We start from the raw sequence: 18,348 nt of genomic DNA on the forward strand, positions 1-18,348 counted from the left end.
TGCTCCTAAGTACATCCAACTGCTGCTCCAACCGATCCATACGGTCTGTGAGGAGCTCCAATTGGGTGCACTTTCTGCAGATTAAGCCATCCAGGACGCTGGAAGCCTCCTGGACCTGCCACATCTCACAGTCAGAGCACCGCACCCCTCGAATTGACATTGTGCAAATTAAATTTAAAAATTTTTTTTAAAAAAAGTTATTGTTAACTATACGTTTTCCAGCACTAGATTTCTACTATAAATGTGGTGAAAGCTAAATACAATACTCTCTGATGTCTGGTTTAGATACCCCTCTAAATTGTAATTAAGTAATTATGTTTAATTAGTTTAACAATGCTTAATTTTTAAATTTAGTGTAGATTCCCAACCAGCCAATCAGGTCACAGCTTTACTGTGATGTCACTTCAGTTTTTTCCCCCCCCACACACAATTTGAAACGGTAATAAAAATGAATAAAAATCACTTACCTTCCCAGGTTCTCAGATGCTCTCTGATTCTCTCCCTGCAGATTAAAAGTTACAGGCCAGAAGAAAGAGAGAGAACAAAACAGTAGGGAAAAAGCACCTTCTCCCACTCTGCACCAAATTACCTCACTGCCCCAAATTACCACGTTCCAAATTCCCACTCTGGTTGTGTCACACTCCGGCTGTGTCTCCTTCATTTGCGCAAAGTGGTAATTTGGCAGAGATAGAGATGAGGAGACATGTTTTCTCTCAGGGGGTTGGTCTGTGTAAATCTCTTCCCCAGAGTGCAGTGGAGGCCGGGTCATTACAAATGTTTAAGGTTGCATTACATTGATCCCTGATTGACAAGGGAGTCAAAGGGTTCAGGGGTAGGAAAGTAGAGTTAAAGCTGTTGTAAAGATATTGTATGTTCAGTTTAGAAGGTTCCACAGAGGTTCTGAGTCTTATGTGGTTGAATATCAAGTGTTTACTTGTAACACATAGCTATGTACATATATACAAGGTATACCCCAAGCTACAAGCTAACTCTATGCTTGCTTCTACACCGATCGCTGTTCAGTCCAAAACCAGCCCTATTATCAGGTCATGTTTCTCTTCACATCACACTGGGCAGTACTATTTTCCAGTCCCACATTAATCCTTGCTATGCCAGATACCCTTATACTACAGAAACTAAAATCAGATCAACCACAACCTGATCAAATGGCAGAGCAAGATTGAGGGACCGAATGGACTACTCTTGCTCCTAATTCATATATTTCTATAATGAAATGAAAATCGCTTATTGTCACGAGTAGGCTTCAATGAAGTTACTGTGAAAAGCCCCTAGTCGCCACATTCCGGCGCCTGTCCGGGGAGGCTGGTACGGGAATCGAACCGTGCTACTGGCCTGCTTGGTCTGCTTTATAAGCCAGCGATTTAGCTGAGAGAGCTAAACCAGCCTCTCCTATGAAAGAATGACTATATCCAAAACTGAGATTCAAACTTGTGCTGCTGGTTAAAAGTCTAACAATTGAATTATAGTTACTAGACCATGCAAAAAAAATAATTTTATTAATTTAAATACAATATTCTATAGAAGATGTTTTCAGACTGTTCTTAATCTCTTCTATTACAGTGGTCTGATTTGTAAAGTCAGTGCAGGGAACGATGTGGCCTGCCTTACTACTAACCTACTGGCAGCTCTGGCCAAATTGGAGCCTCGACTGATCCCATTAGTTCTCGCATTTCGGTGCTGGGCAAGGGTAAGCATTTTCCTTCTGAATCAAATGTTTTCATCTTAATCACGATGGTGATGAACAAACACTAAGTCGTTCTTTTAACATTTGAGTTTAATATTGAAAAGGTTATCCACAGTTGTATTGTTCAGCCAAATATATCTGAAGTAAATCATTCTGAAATATATTCCTTAAAAAAAATTCTACAACGAAGAATTCTCACAAAAATGTGGATGATTATTGTCTTTAGTCTTTTGCGATGGTGGTGTTGTTTTCTCTCAGTTGGAAATTAGAGAAAAAAAGCATAGTAACAAGCTGAAATCAGAAATTACTTGCAGGAGAGAGGCTCACTGTTAGCATTCCTGTCCTTGAGTCCGATGGCTGGTTTTAAGCCCTCCTTTAGTACTTGGGGACTTAATCTAGATTGAATTGCCTTGTCAGTCAGAGTACAATTCTAAATGTATGGCTCAGTACCACACCATGCACCACAGTTTCCTTCTCGGCAATAATGAAATGCTGTTGGCCCCTAGTTTGCAATTAGATGCAATGCAATAGCAGTCAGCATTAAATCTGGGAGAAAGCTGCCCACAAGAGCAATCCATGTCCGTGACCTGGATTTCCCCTTTCCCAACATCAGTTTGAATCTGGAGCCAAGTCAAAGGGATTTTCAGACGCCCAGCTGCAATGATGTCATCAAGCAAGATAATCAGTCAATTAGAGTCATAAGAGGTTTACAGCATGGAAGCAGGCCCAGCTGGTCCAAGCCACCCATTTTCTATCACTAAGGTAGTCTCACTTGCCTGCATTTGGCCCATATCTCTTTATACCCACCCTGCCAATGTAAATGTCTAACTGCTTTTTAAAGGACAAAATTGTACCCGCCTCTACCACTGCCTCTGGCAGCCTGTTCCAGATGCTCACCATCCTCTGTGAAGAAATTTCCCCTCTGGTCTCTTTTGTATCTCTCTCCTCTCACCGTAAACCTATGCCCTCTAGTTCTAGACTCCTCTACCTTTAGGAAAAGATTTCGACTATCTACCTTATATGTTCCACAATATTTTATAGACCTCTATAAGATCATCCCAAAGCCTCCTACACTCCAGGGGAAAAAGTCCCAGCCAATCCAGCTTCTCCTTATACCTCAGACCATCAAGTCCTGGTAGCATCCCCGTAAATCTCTTCTGCACTCTTTCTGGTTTAACAATATCCTTCCTAAAATAGGGTGACCAGAACTGAATACAGTATTTCATGTGAGGTCTTACCAAAGTCTTGTACAACTTCAACAAAACGTCCCAGTTCCTGTATTCAATATTCTGACCAATAAAACCAAGCATGCTGCATGCCTTCTTCACCACCCTGTCCACCTGCGACTCCACATTCAAGGAGCTATGAACCTGTATTCCTAGATCTCTTTGTTCTGTAACTGTCCCCAACTCCCTACCATTAACTGAATAGGTCTTGTCCTGATTTGATCTACCAAAATGCATCATCTCCCATTTATCCAAATTAAACTCCATCTGCCATTCATCGGCCCACTGGCCCAATTGGTCAAGATCCTGTTGCAATCTTATGTAACCTTCGTCACTATCCACTATGCCACCAATCTTGGTGTCATCAACAAACTTACTAACCATGCCTCCTACATTCTCATCCAAATCGTTAATATATATATCACAAATAACTGTGGATCCAGCATTGATCCCTGAGGCACACCGCTGGTCACAGGCCTCCAGTTTGAAAAACAATCCTCCACAATCACCCTTTGGCTTTGGTCGCCAAGCCAATTTTGTATCCGATTGGCTGCCTTGCCCTGGATTCCGTGAAATTCAACATTTTGCAACAACCTACCATGCAGCCTTGTCAAAGGCCTTGCTAAAGTCCACGTAGACAACGTCGATCGCACTGCCCTCATCTACCTTATTGGTTGCACCAAAAAATAGCAATGAATTATTCTCTCAGAAAGCAAACCAGGAAACAAAATGCACTGACTTTTTCACATTCAATTAAGTTTTACTAAAGAGATACAGTAGTCCCCTTTATAACGCGGGTGTTGGGGTCCAAGACCCCAACCCGCGTTGTATCCGAGCCGCGGATATCCATGATGGGGGTTTTAAATTTATTTTAAAATCTATGCTAGCGCTTCCCATTGTGAGTCTACGGGGGGCGGGGGGAGAGGTCAGACCCCCGTAGACTCACAATGGGAAGCGCTAGCATAGATTTTGAAATAAATTTAAAACCCCCATCGTGGATCCAATTAAAATTTCAGCGGCCAGCTCACTTTGATCCGGAGAGGGAAGCTGCTCTCAGTGAAATAATCAGCCGGCCGCTGAAATTGACACTGCCCGCTGCTCTCAACCCTCCAATCCAACTTTTAAAGTTTTAATGTTTCTGATTGGAGGGAGAGAGCAGCCGGCGTGTCAATTTCTTTTTTTTTTCCTACCGGCTCGCCCCCCTCTCCCCCACATCCTCCAACTAGACCCCTTCGCTCCCCCCAACACCCCGGCTCGCCCCCCTCTCCCCCACACCCTCCGGTTCGCCCCCCTCTCCCCCACATCCTCTCCAACTAGACCCCCTCTCCCCCCCCACACCTCCGGCTCCCCCCTCTCCCCCAACACCACTGGGCTCTGTCCCTCCTCTCCCCCAAACACCCACTGGGCTCTGTCTCCTCCTCTCCCCTCCCCCCCCCACCCCACCCACCCTCACACCCTCCGGCTAGCCCCCCTCTCCCCCCCACAATCTCCAACTAGCCACCTCCCCCCCCCCACACCCTCCTGCTCGCCCCCTTCTCGCCCCACACCCTCCTGGCTCTCCCCCCACAGCGTCCAGCTCGGCCCCTCTCCCCCCACACCCTCCGGCTCGCCCCCTCCTCCCCCGTCCCCCTCTCCTCCCCCGTCCCCCAACACCCCGCAGGGCCCTCCTCTCTCCCCCAACACCGCAGGGCCCTCCTCTCTTCCCCCAACACCGCAGGGGGTCTCCCCCACACCCCCCCCCAGGGGGGTCTTCCCCCACACCCGCAGGGGGTGTCTCCCCCACAACCCGCCCCCCCTCCTCTCCCCCAACCACCCGCCCCCCCTCCTCTCCCCCAACACCCGCCCCCATCCTCTCCCCCAACACCCCGCCCCCCTCCTCTCCCCCCCACCACCCGCCCCCCCCTCCCTCCCCCACCCCCAACACCCGCCCCCCTCCCCTCCTCTCCCTCCCCCCCCAACACCCGCCCCCCCTCCTCTCCCCCCTAACACCCGCCCCCCCCTCCCTCTCCCCCCCAACACCCGCCCCCCCCTCCTCTCCCCCCCAACACCCGCCCCCCCCCCCTCCTCCTCCCCCTCCAACACCTGCCCCCCTCTTCTCCCCCCCCCAACACCCGCCCCCCTCACACCACCCTCCCACCCTCTTCTCCCCCCCCCCAACACACGCCCCCCACTCTTCTCCCCCCCCCCACACCCGCCCCCCCTCGGCAGTGTCAATTTCAGCGGCCAGCTGATTGTTTCAGTGAGAGAGCAGCTTCCCTCTCTGGATCAAAGTGAGCCGGGCCGCTGAAATTGACACTGCCTGCTGCTCTCTCCCTCCAATCCAACTTTTAAGTTTTAATGTTTCTGATTGGAGGGACGAGAGCAGCGGGCAGTGTCAATTTCAGCGGACGGCTCACTTTGATCCAGAGAGGGAAGCTGCTCTCTCACTGAAACAATCAGCTGGCCGCTGAAATTGACACTGCCGGCTGCTCTCTCCCTCCAATCAGAAACATTAAAACTTAAAAGTTGGATTGGAGGGAGAGAGCAGCCGGCAGTGTCAATTTCAGCGGCCGGCTGATTATTTCAGTGAGAGAGCAGCTTCCTTCTCCGGATCAAAGTGAGCCGGCCGCTGAAATTGACACAACTGACAGTTGGGCTCCATCAGCCCCCCCGCGGTATATCGCGAACCGCGGTATTGCGGAGCGCGGTATAACGGGGGACTACTGTAATAAGATTAAGGTAGAACCTGAAATATCATAAACTTCAAAAATAATTTTAAATATGTGAGTTTTCTTAATTCTAATGGAGAAATTTGGTATTCCACAAATATAAAATTAGTTTCTCAGAGGGCGGCACGGTGGCGCAGTGGTTAGTGCTGCTGCCTCACAGCGCTGAAGAAGCAGGTTCAATCCCGCCCCTGAATCACTGTCCATGTGGAGTTTGCACATTCTCCCTCTGTCTGCGTGGGTCTCACCCCCACATACCAAAAAGATGTGCAGGGTTAGGTAAATTAGCCATGTTAAATTGCCTCTTAATTAGAAAAAAAGAATTGGATACTCTAAATTTATTTTAAAAAAGAAAGTTAGTTTTTCAGAACCAATGAGGCAGTTCAGCAGAAATTAGGAACTTTAGAAATCAAGTTACATCTTATTCAACAAGGTCTGATTTATAAGGATTTTTACAGCGAGACTAATAACACAAAAGGATATTTGTTTTTGTCCTTCATCGATTTCCGTTTGACTGTATTCTGGGGGCTATCAACAGCGCACTCAAAGAAAATAGGGGCAGCACGGTATGATAGTGGTTAGCATAAATGCTTCACAGCTCCAGGGTCCCAGGTTCGATTTCCGGCTGGGTCACTGTCTGTGCGGAGTCTGCACGTCCTCCCCGTGTGTGCGTGGGTTTCCTCCGGGTGCTCCGGTTTCCTCCCACAGTCCAAAGATGTGCGGGTTAGGTGGATTGGCCATGCTAAATTGCCCGTAGTGTCCTAAAAAGTAAGGTTAAGGGGGGGGTTGTTGGGTTACGGGTATAGGGTGGATACGTGGGTTTGAGTAGGGTGATCATGGCTCGGCACAACATCGAGGGCCGAAGGGCCTGTTCTGTGCTGTACTGTTCTATGTTATATGTTCTATGTAAAATGTAGAATTACTGACAGCAACTTCTGTATTTTCACATTTAATTGTGCATGTGCAGAATCCAGACATTGCTGTAAGTTTCAGAGGAGTAATGACAACAAATGCTGATAGTTTTGCCATCATTACTGAAGGGTGCTGCAATATCCAGACCATTGTATTTTTAAAAGAATTATTTAATTCTCTCTGTACTTCTGTGAAAAAGTGGATTGCTAATCAAGATCTGCAGCTCCTGACTTCCGGTGGCGGCGATGCGGAGCTAAGCCGCACGTTTGGCAGCTCCCGCTTTTTTCGGACTTTCGGGCTCTTTTAAGAGCCCGCAACGGCGCTGTTTTAACTTTTCCCCAGGGGGAAACACAGCCAGTGTGCCCACCGGCTGGTGGATGAACTGGACTCGCAGTGGAGTGGTCCAAAAGTCGGCTTTACAGCAGAGGAAGGTGAGAGGCAGAAAAAGCAAGATGGCGGCGGGCGGGGAAGTGGCAGCAGTGGGCGCGGGAGCAGCAGGAGCTGCTTCAGCGCTCCTTCAAGGAGCTCAAAGCTGAGATCTTGGAGCCGTTTAAGGCCTCGCTGGACAAGCTGGTGGCGACTCAAACGGCCCAGGCCGTGGAGATTCGGCAGCTGCGGCAAAAGGCTTCGGACAACGAGGATGAGCTTTTGGGCCTGGCAGTGAAAGTGGAGTCGCACGAGACGCTGCACAAGAAATGGCTGGCGAGGATGGAGGAGATGGAGAACCGCTCTCGCCGGAAGAATCTGCGGATTTTGGGCCTCGGAGGGGCTGGAAGGCTCGGATTTGGGGGCCTATGTGGTCCAAATGTTGAACTCGCTGATGGGTGCGGGGTCGTTTCGTGGTCCCCTGGAGCTGGAGGGCGCCCATCGAGTGCTGCAGCGGAAGCCGAGGCCGAACGAGCCGCTCAGGGCGGTACAGGTCCGTTTTCACCGCTTAGTCGACCAGGAGTGTGTGTTGAGATGGGCTAAGAAGGAGAGGAGCAGCAGGTGGGAGAACACGGACGTTAGGATTTATCAGGACTGGAGCGCGGAGGTGGCGAAGAGAAGGGCTGGTTTCAATCGAGCGAAGGGAGTTCTTCATAGGAAGGGGGTGAAGTTTGGCCTTCAACAGCCGGCTCGCCTCTGGGTCACTTACAAGGGCCGCCAGCTCTATTTTGACTCTCCGGAGGAGGCCTGGGCTTTTGTCCAGGCAGAGAACTTGGACTCGAACTGAGGACTGGGGGGCTGGGGGAAAAATGTACTTTGTTTGGAGGCTTACCCTCCTGGGTATCCTGTCGTTCATATTGGCTGTGTTTGCTGATTGATGTTGCCTGTTCGTTTTCGCTATTTTGTTTTTTTTTTGAGTTGTTTTCTGGGCTGTTGTTTATTTACCGTGGTGTTTTTTTCTGTTTTGTCCACTGGTGGGTTGGGGAGTAGTTTGGTGTCCCGATGGGTCATGTTTTCGTCTTTTTCCTGCGTGTTGGGTTGAGGGGCGGAGCTCGGGTTGGAAGTGTGGGCTTTCTTCCCGCGCCGGAGCAATTGGGGGCGGGACCGGCGCTGGTAAGGAGGGATTGGTGGCTGTGTTGCGTCGGGGGGGGGGGGGGGGGGGGGGGGGGGGGGGAGGGGGGGGGGGGGGGGTTGTGGTTATGGCGGGAGTAGCCAGGGTCAGCTGACTCACGGAAGCACAATGTTAGGGGTAACGCAGCTTGGGGGGCCCTAGCTTGGGGGGGTGTGTGTGTTTGGGGGGGAGGAAGGAGGGTGGGGGGGTTTGGGGGGGAGGAAGGAGGGTGGGGGGGTTTGGGGGGGAGGAAGAAGGGGTGGGGGGTTACCGGGTTGTTGCTGCAGGGACTGTGAGGGAATGGATGGTGAGGGGGGGGGGGGGTCTGCCGCCGTGGGGAGCGGGCTTGGGGGGTTCCCTGGGCGCGTGGCGGGTTGAGAAAGAGCTATGGCTGATCGGCGTAGGGGGAGGGGGATGGCCACCCGGGTTCGGCTGGTCATATGGAACGTGAGGGGGCTGAATGGTCCGGTGAAGCGATCCCCGGGTCTTGGCTCACTTGAGGGGGCTGGGAGCGGATGTGGCTATGCTCCAGGAGACGCATCTCAGGGTTACGGATCAGGTGAGGCTAAGAAAAAGTTGGGTGGGACAGGTGTTTCACTCGGGGCTTGATGCGAAGAACCGTGGGGTGGCAATTTTAGTCAGTAAGAGCCTGTCGTTCGTTGCGTCCAAAGTGGTGGTGGATAGTGCAGGTAGATATGTGATGGTGAGTGGGAGACTTCAGGGGGAGCAGGTGGTCTTGGTTAATGTTTATGCTCCCAACTGGGACGATGCGGGCTTCATGCGGCGAATGCTGGGCCTGATCCCGGACCTGGAGACAGGGGGATTGATCCTGGGTGGGGACTTTAACACGGTGCTGGATCCGGCTCTGGATCGCTTGAAGTCTAGGACGGACAGGAGGCCGGCAGCGGCCTCGGTGCTGAGGGGGTTCATGGATCAGATGGGGGGGGGGGGGGGGGGGGGGGGGGTTGGAGCCAGGAGGTAGGGAGTTCTCCTTTTTCTCCCATGTTCATAAGGCGTACTCCCAGATTGATTTTTTTTGTGCTTAGCAGGGCGCTAATCCCGAGAGTAGTGGGGGCGGAGTATTCGGAGATAGCCATTTCTGATCATGCCCCACATTTAGTGGATCTGGAGCTGGGGGAGGGAAAGGATCAGCGCCCGCTGTGGAGGCTGGATGTGGGGCTTTTGGCAGAGGAGGAAGTGTGCGAGTGGACCCATAGGGGCATAGAGAGGTATCTAGAAACCAATGATAACGGGGAGGTGCAAGTTGGGGTGCTTTGGGCAGTAGTCAGAGGGGAGCTGATACCTATTCGGGCGCACAGGGAGAGGGGGGAGAGAGCCGAGAGGGAGTGGCTGGTGGAGGAAATGGTAAGGATGGATAGGAGATATGCAGACACCCTGGAGAATGGGCTTTTGAGGAAGCGGCATAATCTCCAAGCGGAATTTGACATTTTAACCACCTGGAAGGCGGAGGTGCAGTGGAGGAGGGCGCAGGGGGTGGTATATGAGTACGGGGAGAAGGCAAGTCGGATGTTGGCTCACCAGCTCCGGAAACGGGAGGCAGCTAGAGAAATTGGGGGAGCCACGGATGCAGGAGGGAACTTGGTGCGGGGTGGAGAGGACATCAATGGGGTGTTCAGATCCTTGTACGAGGGGCTGTACCGGGCGGTGCCCCCCAGGGAAGCAGGTGGGATGGACCGCTTTTTGGATAGGCTGGAGTTCCCAAGAGTAGGGGACGAGCGGGTGGAGGGTTTGGGGGCTCTAATCGAGTTGGAGGAGCTGGTGGAGGCGGTGGGAAGTATGAAGACAGGGAAAGCGCCGGGGCCTGACGGGTTCCCGGTGGAATTTTACAAGAAATTTTCAGATTTGCTGGGCCCTCTGCTTGTGAGGGCCCTGAATGAGGCTGCAGGGAGGGGCTCTGCCCCCAACGATGTCCAGGGTAATTATCTCTTTGCTCCTGAAGCGGGACAAGGACCCCCTTCAGTGTGGGTCTTACAGGCCGATCTCGCTCCTTAATGTCAAGTTGTTGGCAAAGGTGCTGTCCAGGAGGGTGGAGGATGTGGTCCCGACGGTGATTCATGAGGATCAAACGGGGTTTGTAAAGGGGAGACAACTGAATGCCAACGTGCGGAGGCTCCTTAATGTCACGATGATGGCGCTGGCGGCTGGGGAGTCAGAAATAGTGGCGTCCATGGATACGGAGAAAGCTTTTGATAGGGTGGAGTGGAGTTACCTGTGGGAGGTGTTGCGGAGGTTTGGGTTTGGTGAGGGGTTCATCAGCTGGGTGAGGTTGCTGTACAGCTCCCCGGTGGCGAGTGTGGTGACGAATGGGAGGAGGTCGGCGGACTTTCGGCTTTCCAGGGGGACGAGGCAGCTTGTCTCCCCTGCTCTTCGCGTTAGCGATTTGAGCCCCTGGCCATGGCGCTGAGGGACTCGAAGAGTTGGAGGGGGATTGTGCCCCGGGGGGGTGCACCGGTTGTCGCTGTACGCAGATGATCTGCTGTTGTATGTCGCGGATCCGGCGGAGGGGATGCCAGAGGTGCTGAGGATACTTGAGGAGTTTGGGGACTTTTCGGGCTATAAGCTTAATGTGGGGAAAAGTGAGCTGTTTGTCCTGCACCCGGGGGATCAGGGGAGGGAGATAGGTGAACTCCCGTTGAAGAGGGCTGAGAGGAGCTTTAGGTATCTTGGGGTCCAGGTGGCTAGGACCTGGGGGGGCCATGCATAGGCTTAACTTTTCGAGGCTGGTGGGGCAGATGGAGGAGGAGTTTAGGAGGTGGGACGCGCTATCGCTTTCGTTGGCGGGCAGAGTCCAGTCGATTAAGATGACGGTGCTCCCGAGGTTTTTGTTTCTTTTCCAGTGCCTCCCCATATTGATCCCAAAGGCTTTTTTCAGAAGGGTGAATAAGTCGATTCTAGGGTTCGCGTGGGCGCGGAAGGCCCTGAGAGTAAGGAGGGTATTTTTGGAGCGAAGAAGGGAGGTAGGGGGGCCTGGCGCTGCCCAACCTGTGTGGATATTATTGGGCGGCGAACGTGGCGATGATTCGCAGGTGGGTGACGGAAGGGGAGGGTGACGCATGGAAGAGATTGGAGGTGGTGTCCTGTGCGGGTACGAGTCTGGAGGCTTTAGTGACGGCCCCACTTCCCCCTCCCCCCGGCAAAGTACTCTACGAGCCCGGTGCTGGTTGCGTCCCTTAAAATCTGGGGACACTGGAGGTGGCATGGGGGGAAGTGAAGGCCTCAGTTTGGGCCCCGATACGGGGCAATCACCGTTTTGCGCCGGGGGGAACGGGTGGGGGATTTGGGAGTTGGCACAGGGCAGGCATCAGACAGTTGGGGGACCTCTTCCTGGATGGGAAGTTCGCGACTCTGGAGGAGCTGGTGGGGAAGTGGAACCTCCCCCCGGGAACGCTTTTAGATATATGCAGGTCAGGGCATTTGTTAAGAGGCAGGTGGCGAAGTTTCCGTGGCTGCTGCTTTCGGGGACGTGGGTCGGTGAAGGAAAGGTCTCGGCTATTTACCAGCTGATGCAGGAGGAGGAGGAGGCCTCAGTAGAATAGCTCAAAGCGAAGTGGGAGGAAGAGCTAGGGGAAGAGATTGAAGATGGAATATGGTCGGACACCCTGGAGAGGGTGAATTCCTCCTCCTCTTGCGCACGGCTCAGCCTAATTCAGCTGAAGGTGCTGCATAGGGCTCACATGACAGGGGCAAGGATGAGCCGGTTCATCGGAGGGGAAGACAGGTGCGGGAGGTGTTTGGGAGGCCCGGCGAACCACACCCATATGTTCTGGGCTTGTCCGGCCTTGGAGAGGTTTTGGAAGGGGGTGGCGGGGACTTTGTCGGAAGTCTTCGGGTCTAGGGTCAAGCCGGGCTGGGGGCTTGCGATCTTTGGGGTAGCTTCGGAGCCGGGAGTGCAGGAGGCGAGAGAGGCCGGCATTCTGGCCTTTGCGTCTCTAGTAGCCTGGCGCAGGATTCTGTTATAGTGGAGGGATACGCGGCCCCCGAGTTCGGAGACCTGGGTCAACGACATGGCTGGGTTCATCAAGTTGGAGAGGATGAAGTTTGCCCTGAGGGGGTGGGTACAGGGGTTCTTTCGGCGGTGACAGCCCTTTCTCGATTTCCTGGCGAAGGGGTAGAGAGTGGTCGGTCTCAGCAGCAACTTGTGGGGGGGGTTTGCGATGTTGTTATTTTCTTCTTTCTTGTATTGCTGTTGGTTTTTTGTTATTATTTATTTTGAGGGGGTGAGTTCTTTTCTTGTGTTGGTGTGGAAACACGCCTTGTTTTAAATTGTGGGGAGAAAAATTTGTTATTGAAAAACTTGAATACAAATTTTTTTTTTAAAAAGTTCTGCAGCTCCTCTAGTAATGACTTCTCTTCCCATCCACATGTTATCACCTCAGGAACCTCCTAAACATCTATCTTGGGTTCTGTCGACCTTCTCATCTGCAAACTGCCCTTTTGCAATATTATCCAAAGGCACAATTTCCATGAGCACACTGATGACACCTCACCATGACCTCTCCTGGCCTTCCACTGTTTCAGTAATATCTAATATCCAATCTTAGATGAGCTTTAGTTTTTTTTCCAGCTACTCATTGGAAACAGCAAAAGCCCCAGTTTGAATTCCATATCTCAGTCATTGACTCTATCCTTTTGCCTGGCTATTAGCTCAGGCTGAGCCAGAACTTGTAGTCTTATTGTCCTCTTTAGCCTTGAACTGATTTTCCAATTGTACATCCTGTCCACCATAAAGACCACTTGCTGACTTCTAGTGATGTCATATGAGGTGAGGATGATCACAAAGCAGCTCCCACCAGGATCTGTTTTTTCGAGCCCTTTTCACCCGTGTTTTTCCAGGAATGTTTTGCATAGAAATATTTCTTATTGAACATAAAGGATCCCGAAGCCACCACAATGCCAAGCAACTCACAGAAAGCAACTCATTGACCGACTCGGAGGAGTCGCTCAGCTCCTCCATGGAGAAAATGACGGAGGCTTCGTCAGCCGCCTCCCCAATTACAGCAGACATGCTGGCCCGCATGCTAGCCAAGGAATTCAATGTCCACCTTGAAAAACAGTGCAGGCGGATGGAAGAGAACTTATGTAAGTCGTTTGAAGAAGTCCTGGGCCCTGTCCGGGTGAAACTAGAAAAAACTGATGATTCGGTGTAAAAGCATGGTAGGGTGCAAGAAGGTATAAAAAAGCGCTGTTGAGGCACAGTGAGCAGCTTGCCTCATTGGAAGCCGAAATAGCGGTAGTTGCTGCCGCGAACAGGAGACTGGAGGCTAAGGCCGATGGACCTGGACACGACCTAGGAGGCAGGACCTCAGAGTCATGAGGTGCCGGGGGAAAAAAAGGGCCCGAGCCAACTATGCATCTTGCACGAATATTTATGAAAATGATGGGGGAGAGTAGACCCACGTCCACTCTGGAACTGAGGTTTCTTGAGGTTTGGAGTGGTATATGCGGCAAGGCTGCGGATCACTTACAATTCAAGGGACTTTTGCTTTGATACGCCGCAGGAGGTGGATACCTTCTTTAAGAAGCATGGACTCGGTTCAAGTTAATGATGCTTTGTTTGGTCTTTGACTGCTGTGGGTTGGGAGGAATATTGGGGTATCCTTTTTATAGTTGTTGTCTAAGGGTGAAATTATTTCTTGTCTTTGTCTTTTTTTTATGGGAATGAGGGAGGATGTTTTGCTTCAATTGTGGTTTGTTTATTGGTGGGGAGCTAATTTCTATGAGAAGTTGATTCTTGTATTATAATTGGAGTTATATTGCCCCTGTTGGGAATTCAGTTTTTTAGGGGTACTGGTTTGGGAGGTTTGTCTTATCCTCCGGGTGGGCAATGAAGTTGTATTTTTTTCTTCTCTATCCTGGAGAGGGTTGGGGGGAACCGCTCCTCTAGCATTAAATTCAGCTACTTAATGGGAGTAAGGTGGGGGGAGGAGCTGCAGCTGTTGAACCAGTCTCACGTTGGAATTGGGGTTTGGGGGGCGGGGGTTTTGGTTATTTAGCGGTTATCAGTATGTATATTTGGGTGGGGCATTAGTTGTGGGTGGGGTGAAGGGGTTAGTTTGCTGATGGTGATTGAGTTCTCTATGGCTGACTCAGAGATGAGGGGAGGTGAGAAGCCCCCAATTCGGTTGTCCAGCTGGAAAGTAAGCGGGTTGGGTAGTCCGATAAAAAGGTCGAGAACTTTTGCTCATCTAAAGAATCTCAAGTGTGATGTGGTGTTTTTTCAGGAGACTCACTTGCATGTCAAAAATCAGACCAGACTGCGGAAGGGGTGGGTGAGCAAAGTGTTTTAGTCGGGCCCGAGGTGCAGCGATTTTAGTTAATAATCTGGGGGGTTTTTTGGCCACAAGGACCGTGGCAGATTTATGATGGTCAGTGGGTCTTTGGCAGGTGCGTCAGTGGTACTGGTAAATGTATACTTGCCAAATTGTGACGATGTGGCATTCGTTAGAAGAATGTTGGCTTTCATTCCTGGCCTGGATACACACCATTTCGTGGACCTTGAAAACAGATTCTAGTCAGCACCTGCCATGGAGGCTGGATGCTGTGCTATTGGCGGACAGGGGCTTTTGTGAGCGCATATCCAAGACCATCGAGAAGTACACTAGATTCACTAGGAACGACTCTGTCTCTCCCGTCATACTGTGGGAAACCCGTAGGTTGGTTGTAAGGGAGGAGGTAATCTCCTTATCAGGCACATTTAGATAGGAAGGTGAGGATGCAGCGGCTGGTAGATGCGATTCTTGAGGCGGATCGCCAATATTCGTTTGACCCAATCCCGGAGTTGCATGCGAATAGGAAGAATCTTCAAATGCATTTTAGTTTGTTATGCTGGGAAGGCGGTGAGCTAGCTCCGGAGCTCGAGGTTTTTTTATGAGTATGGGGAGAATGCCAGGCATCTTCTAGTCCACCAACTGAGGTGGCAGCTGGCTTCCTGAGAGATTATACAAAAACTCAGGCAGCAGTTTGGTTTCCACCCTTAATGAAATCCATGCCAACCTTGAATCTTTTTACAGGAACCTCTAAAGGACAGAGACCCTGAGAATAGTTTGGTCATGAGAATAGTTTGGTCATGTCAGCATTCTTATTCGGATTGTTCTTTCTGGTGGTGGAGAGAGGAAGGCAGCAGGAGTTGGGGGCCCCTTTGAGACCGGAGGAAGTACCGAAGGACTTTGAATTTATGCAGTTGAGTAAGGCCCCTGGTCCTGATGTGTTTCCCGTTGATTTTTATAAGATGTTTGCGAGCCAGTTAACAACAATGATAGTTGACATGGTTAACGATTACTTGTCACGGGGATCCTTGCCCTCTACGCTCTCACAGGCCTCTATATCTCTCACTTTGAAAAAAGACATTCTTCTAAATTCCATTGAGTATAGTCCCAGTCTATTTAGTCTCTCCTCATAAGCTAATCCTCGCAACTCCGGAATTAACCTAGTGAATTTTGTTTGCACAGAAGAATGAGGGGGGATCTTATGGAAACATATAAAATTATGAAGGGAATAGATAGGATAGAAGCAGGGAGGTTGTTTCCACTGGTGGGTGAAACTACAACTAATCTTTGCCACTTTGTATGCCTTTTCTTTCAATTTGATACCTTCCTTTATTTCCTTAGATATCCATGGTTGATTATCCTTTTTCCTGCAGTCCTTCCTTTTCACTGGTATATACTTTTTCTGAGCACTGAGAAAAATCTCCTTGTAAGTCCTCCACTGTTCCTCAAGTGGGAGCAAAGTCTTTGCTCCCAATCTACCCTAGCCAACTCCTCCTTCATCCCACTGTAGTCTTTTGTTTAAGCACAAGACACTGCCATTGGATTTTACCTACTTGCCCTCCTCTATTTTAAATTCAACCATACTGATCGCTCCTTCCGGGAGGATCCCTAACTATGAGATCATTAATTATTCCCTCCTCATTACACAAGACCATATCTAGGATAGCTTGCTCCCTCATAGGTTCCATTACGACTGTTCGAGGAAACTATCGCCGATATATTCTATGAACTCCTCCTCAAGGCTGCCCGACCGACCTGGTTTGACCAATCGACATGTAGATTTAAATCGCCCATGATAATTGTCGTACCATTTTTACAGTTATTTCTTTGTTTATTGCCTGTCCCACCGTGATGTTATTGTTTGGTGGCTTATAGACTAGTCTATCAGTGACCTTTTCTCCTTACTATTTCTAATTTCCATCCAAATGGATTCAACCTTTTTCTCTATAGAATCTATATCGTTTCTCACTACTGCCCTGATGTCAACCTTAAGTATCAGTGCCACACCAGCTACCTCACCTTCCTGCCTGTCCTTCTGAATGGTCTGATATCCCTGGATATTTAACTCACAGTCGTGACCATTCTGCAACCATGACTCTGTAATGACCTCTAAATCATACTCATTTGCGATGATTTGTGCTGTCAACTCATTTATCTTGTTTCGAATGCTATGAGCATTCGGTAAAGTGCCTTTATGCTAGTTTTAATACTTTCCTTTTGAATCCTAACACCGCCATTAATAGCATCTCCTGAGTTCTCCCCGTGTCTGCATGGGGTTTCGACCGGGTGCTCCGGTTTCCTCCCACAGTCCAAAGATTGTGGGTTAAGTGGATTGGACATGCTAAATTGCCCTTAGTATTCAAAAATGGTTAGATGAGGTTACTGGGTTACGGGAATAGGGTGGAGGTGTGGGCTTGAGTAGGGTGCTCTTTCCAAAGGCCAGTGTAGACATGGTGGCCTAAATGGCGGCCTCCTGAACTGTAAATTCTATGAAATCTATGAAACCGCCCTCTGTCCTTGGCAGGCAGGATCCAGGTATAAAATACCTTTTTGTCTTGCCGGAGGTAGCTTTTGTTATCAGTGTATCCGAATGGCCCGTGACTAGCCTATGGCTTCAAGGCAGAGATAGATAAATTCTTGATGTCGCGAGGAATTAAGGGCTACGGGGAGAATGCTGGTAGGTGGAGTTGAAATGCCCATCAGCCATGATTGAATGGCGGAGTGGACTCGATGGGCCGAATGGCCTTACTTCCACTCCTATGTCTTATGGTCTTATAGCCATCACTTCATAGATTGAATTACTCTGGTGAGAAGGGTGAGGTTCGACTTGAAAAGTGGAACAACCTCCCTCTGTCCTTGGTAGGGAGAGGTCTAGTACGCTGTCAGGGGTTGGTCGACGCGTTCTACCTGAGGTGGGGGCCATCCATTACCTACTTTGAAGAATTTGAAGGGGCAGCACGGTAACACAAGTGGATAGCACTGTGGCTTCACAGCGCCAGGGTCCCAGGTTCGATTCCCCGCAGCGTCGCTGTCTGTGCAGAGTCTGCATGTTCTCCTCCTGTCTGTGTGGGTTTCCTCCGGGTGCTCCGGTTTCCTCCCACAGTCCAAAGACATGCAGGTTAGGTGGATTGGCCAGGCTAAATTACCCTTAATGACCAGAAAAAATGGTTAGGAGGGGTTATTGGGTTACGGGGATAGGGTGGAAGTGAGGGCTTAAGTGGATCAGTGCAGACAAGATGGGCCGAATGGCCTGCTTTTACATTGTATGTTCCTTGTAGACATGTCTGATTAATTAATCACCATCGGCTGTTAGCGGGGGAAGGGGGGGTTAGTTCTCATTCTTGGGGAAAGGGCGTTTCACTGCTGGGTGAGCTCTGCTTGGTTGGTTCTGTTTCTTTCTAATATTGCATTTTGTGACATCAATTTTTCATGTTGATATTGTGTATTTTGTTATAAATGAAAATTATTTAATAAAAATATTTAAAAAAAATAAAGACCACTTGCTTCCACATCTGTAACATTGTCTCCTGCTTTTTAAAAATGTTTTCATGGGGTGTGGATGTCGCTGGAAAAACCAGCATTTATTGCCCATCTTGAATTTCCCTTGAGAAGGTGGTGGTGAGCTGCATTCTTCAACCGCTGCAGTCCACATTATGTAGGTACACCCACAGTGCTGTTAGTGAGCGAGTTCCAAAAGTTTCACCCATCAACAGTGAAGGCGCGGTCATATATTTCCGAGTGGGGGACGGCATAGTGGCGCAGTGATTAGCACTGCTGCCTACAGCGCCGAGGACCTGGGTTCGATCGCAGCCCCGGGTCACTGTCTGTGTGGAGTTTCTACATTGTCCCCGTGTCTGCGCGGGTTTCACCCCGCGGTGATTGGCCACACTAAATTGTCCCTTAAAAAAAATCAATTTTGTCAGGTAGACGCCAGTGTTGTAGCTGCACTGGAACAGCTTAGCTTGGCTTAGAGCAT

At 50.3% G+C, this 18,348-nt stretch overlaps 1 protein-coding gene across 4 annotated transcripts in view; it reads left to right on the forward strand.

The window, feature by feature from the left end:
• LOC119964572 (terminal uridylyltransferase 4-like) overlaps positions 1–18,348 on the forward strand; it is a 151,750-nt gene that overhangs the window by 67,183 nt on the left and 66,219 nt on the right. For all 4 annotated transcript variants that reach the window (XM_038794242.1, XM_038794239.1, XM_038794241.1 and 1 more), the window contains exon 10: positions 1,582–1,708. In XM_038794242.1, coding sequence (XP_038650170.1) covers positions 1,582–1,708 — 127 coding nt within the window. The remainder of the gene's footprint in view (positions 1–1,581; positions 1,709–18,348) is intronic.

Source organism: Scyliorhinus canicula, chromosome 4, assembly GCF_902713615.1.
Source record: "Scyliorhinus canicula chromosome 4, sScyCan1.1, whole genome shotgun sequence".
In the NCBI taxonomy this organism is placed as follows: domain Eukaryota; kingdom Metazoa; phylum Chordata; class Chondrichthyes; order Carcharhiniformes; family Scyliorhinidae; genus Scyliorhinus; species Scyliorhinus canicula.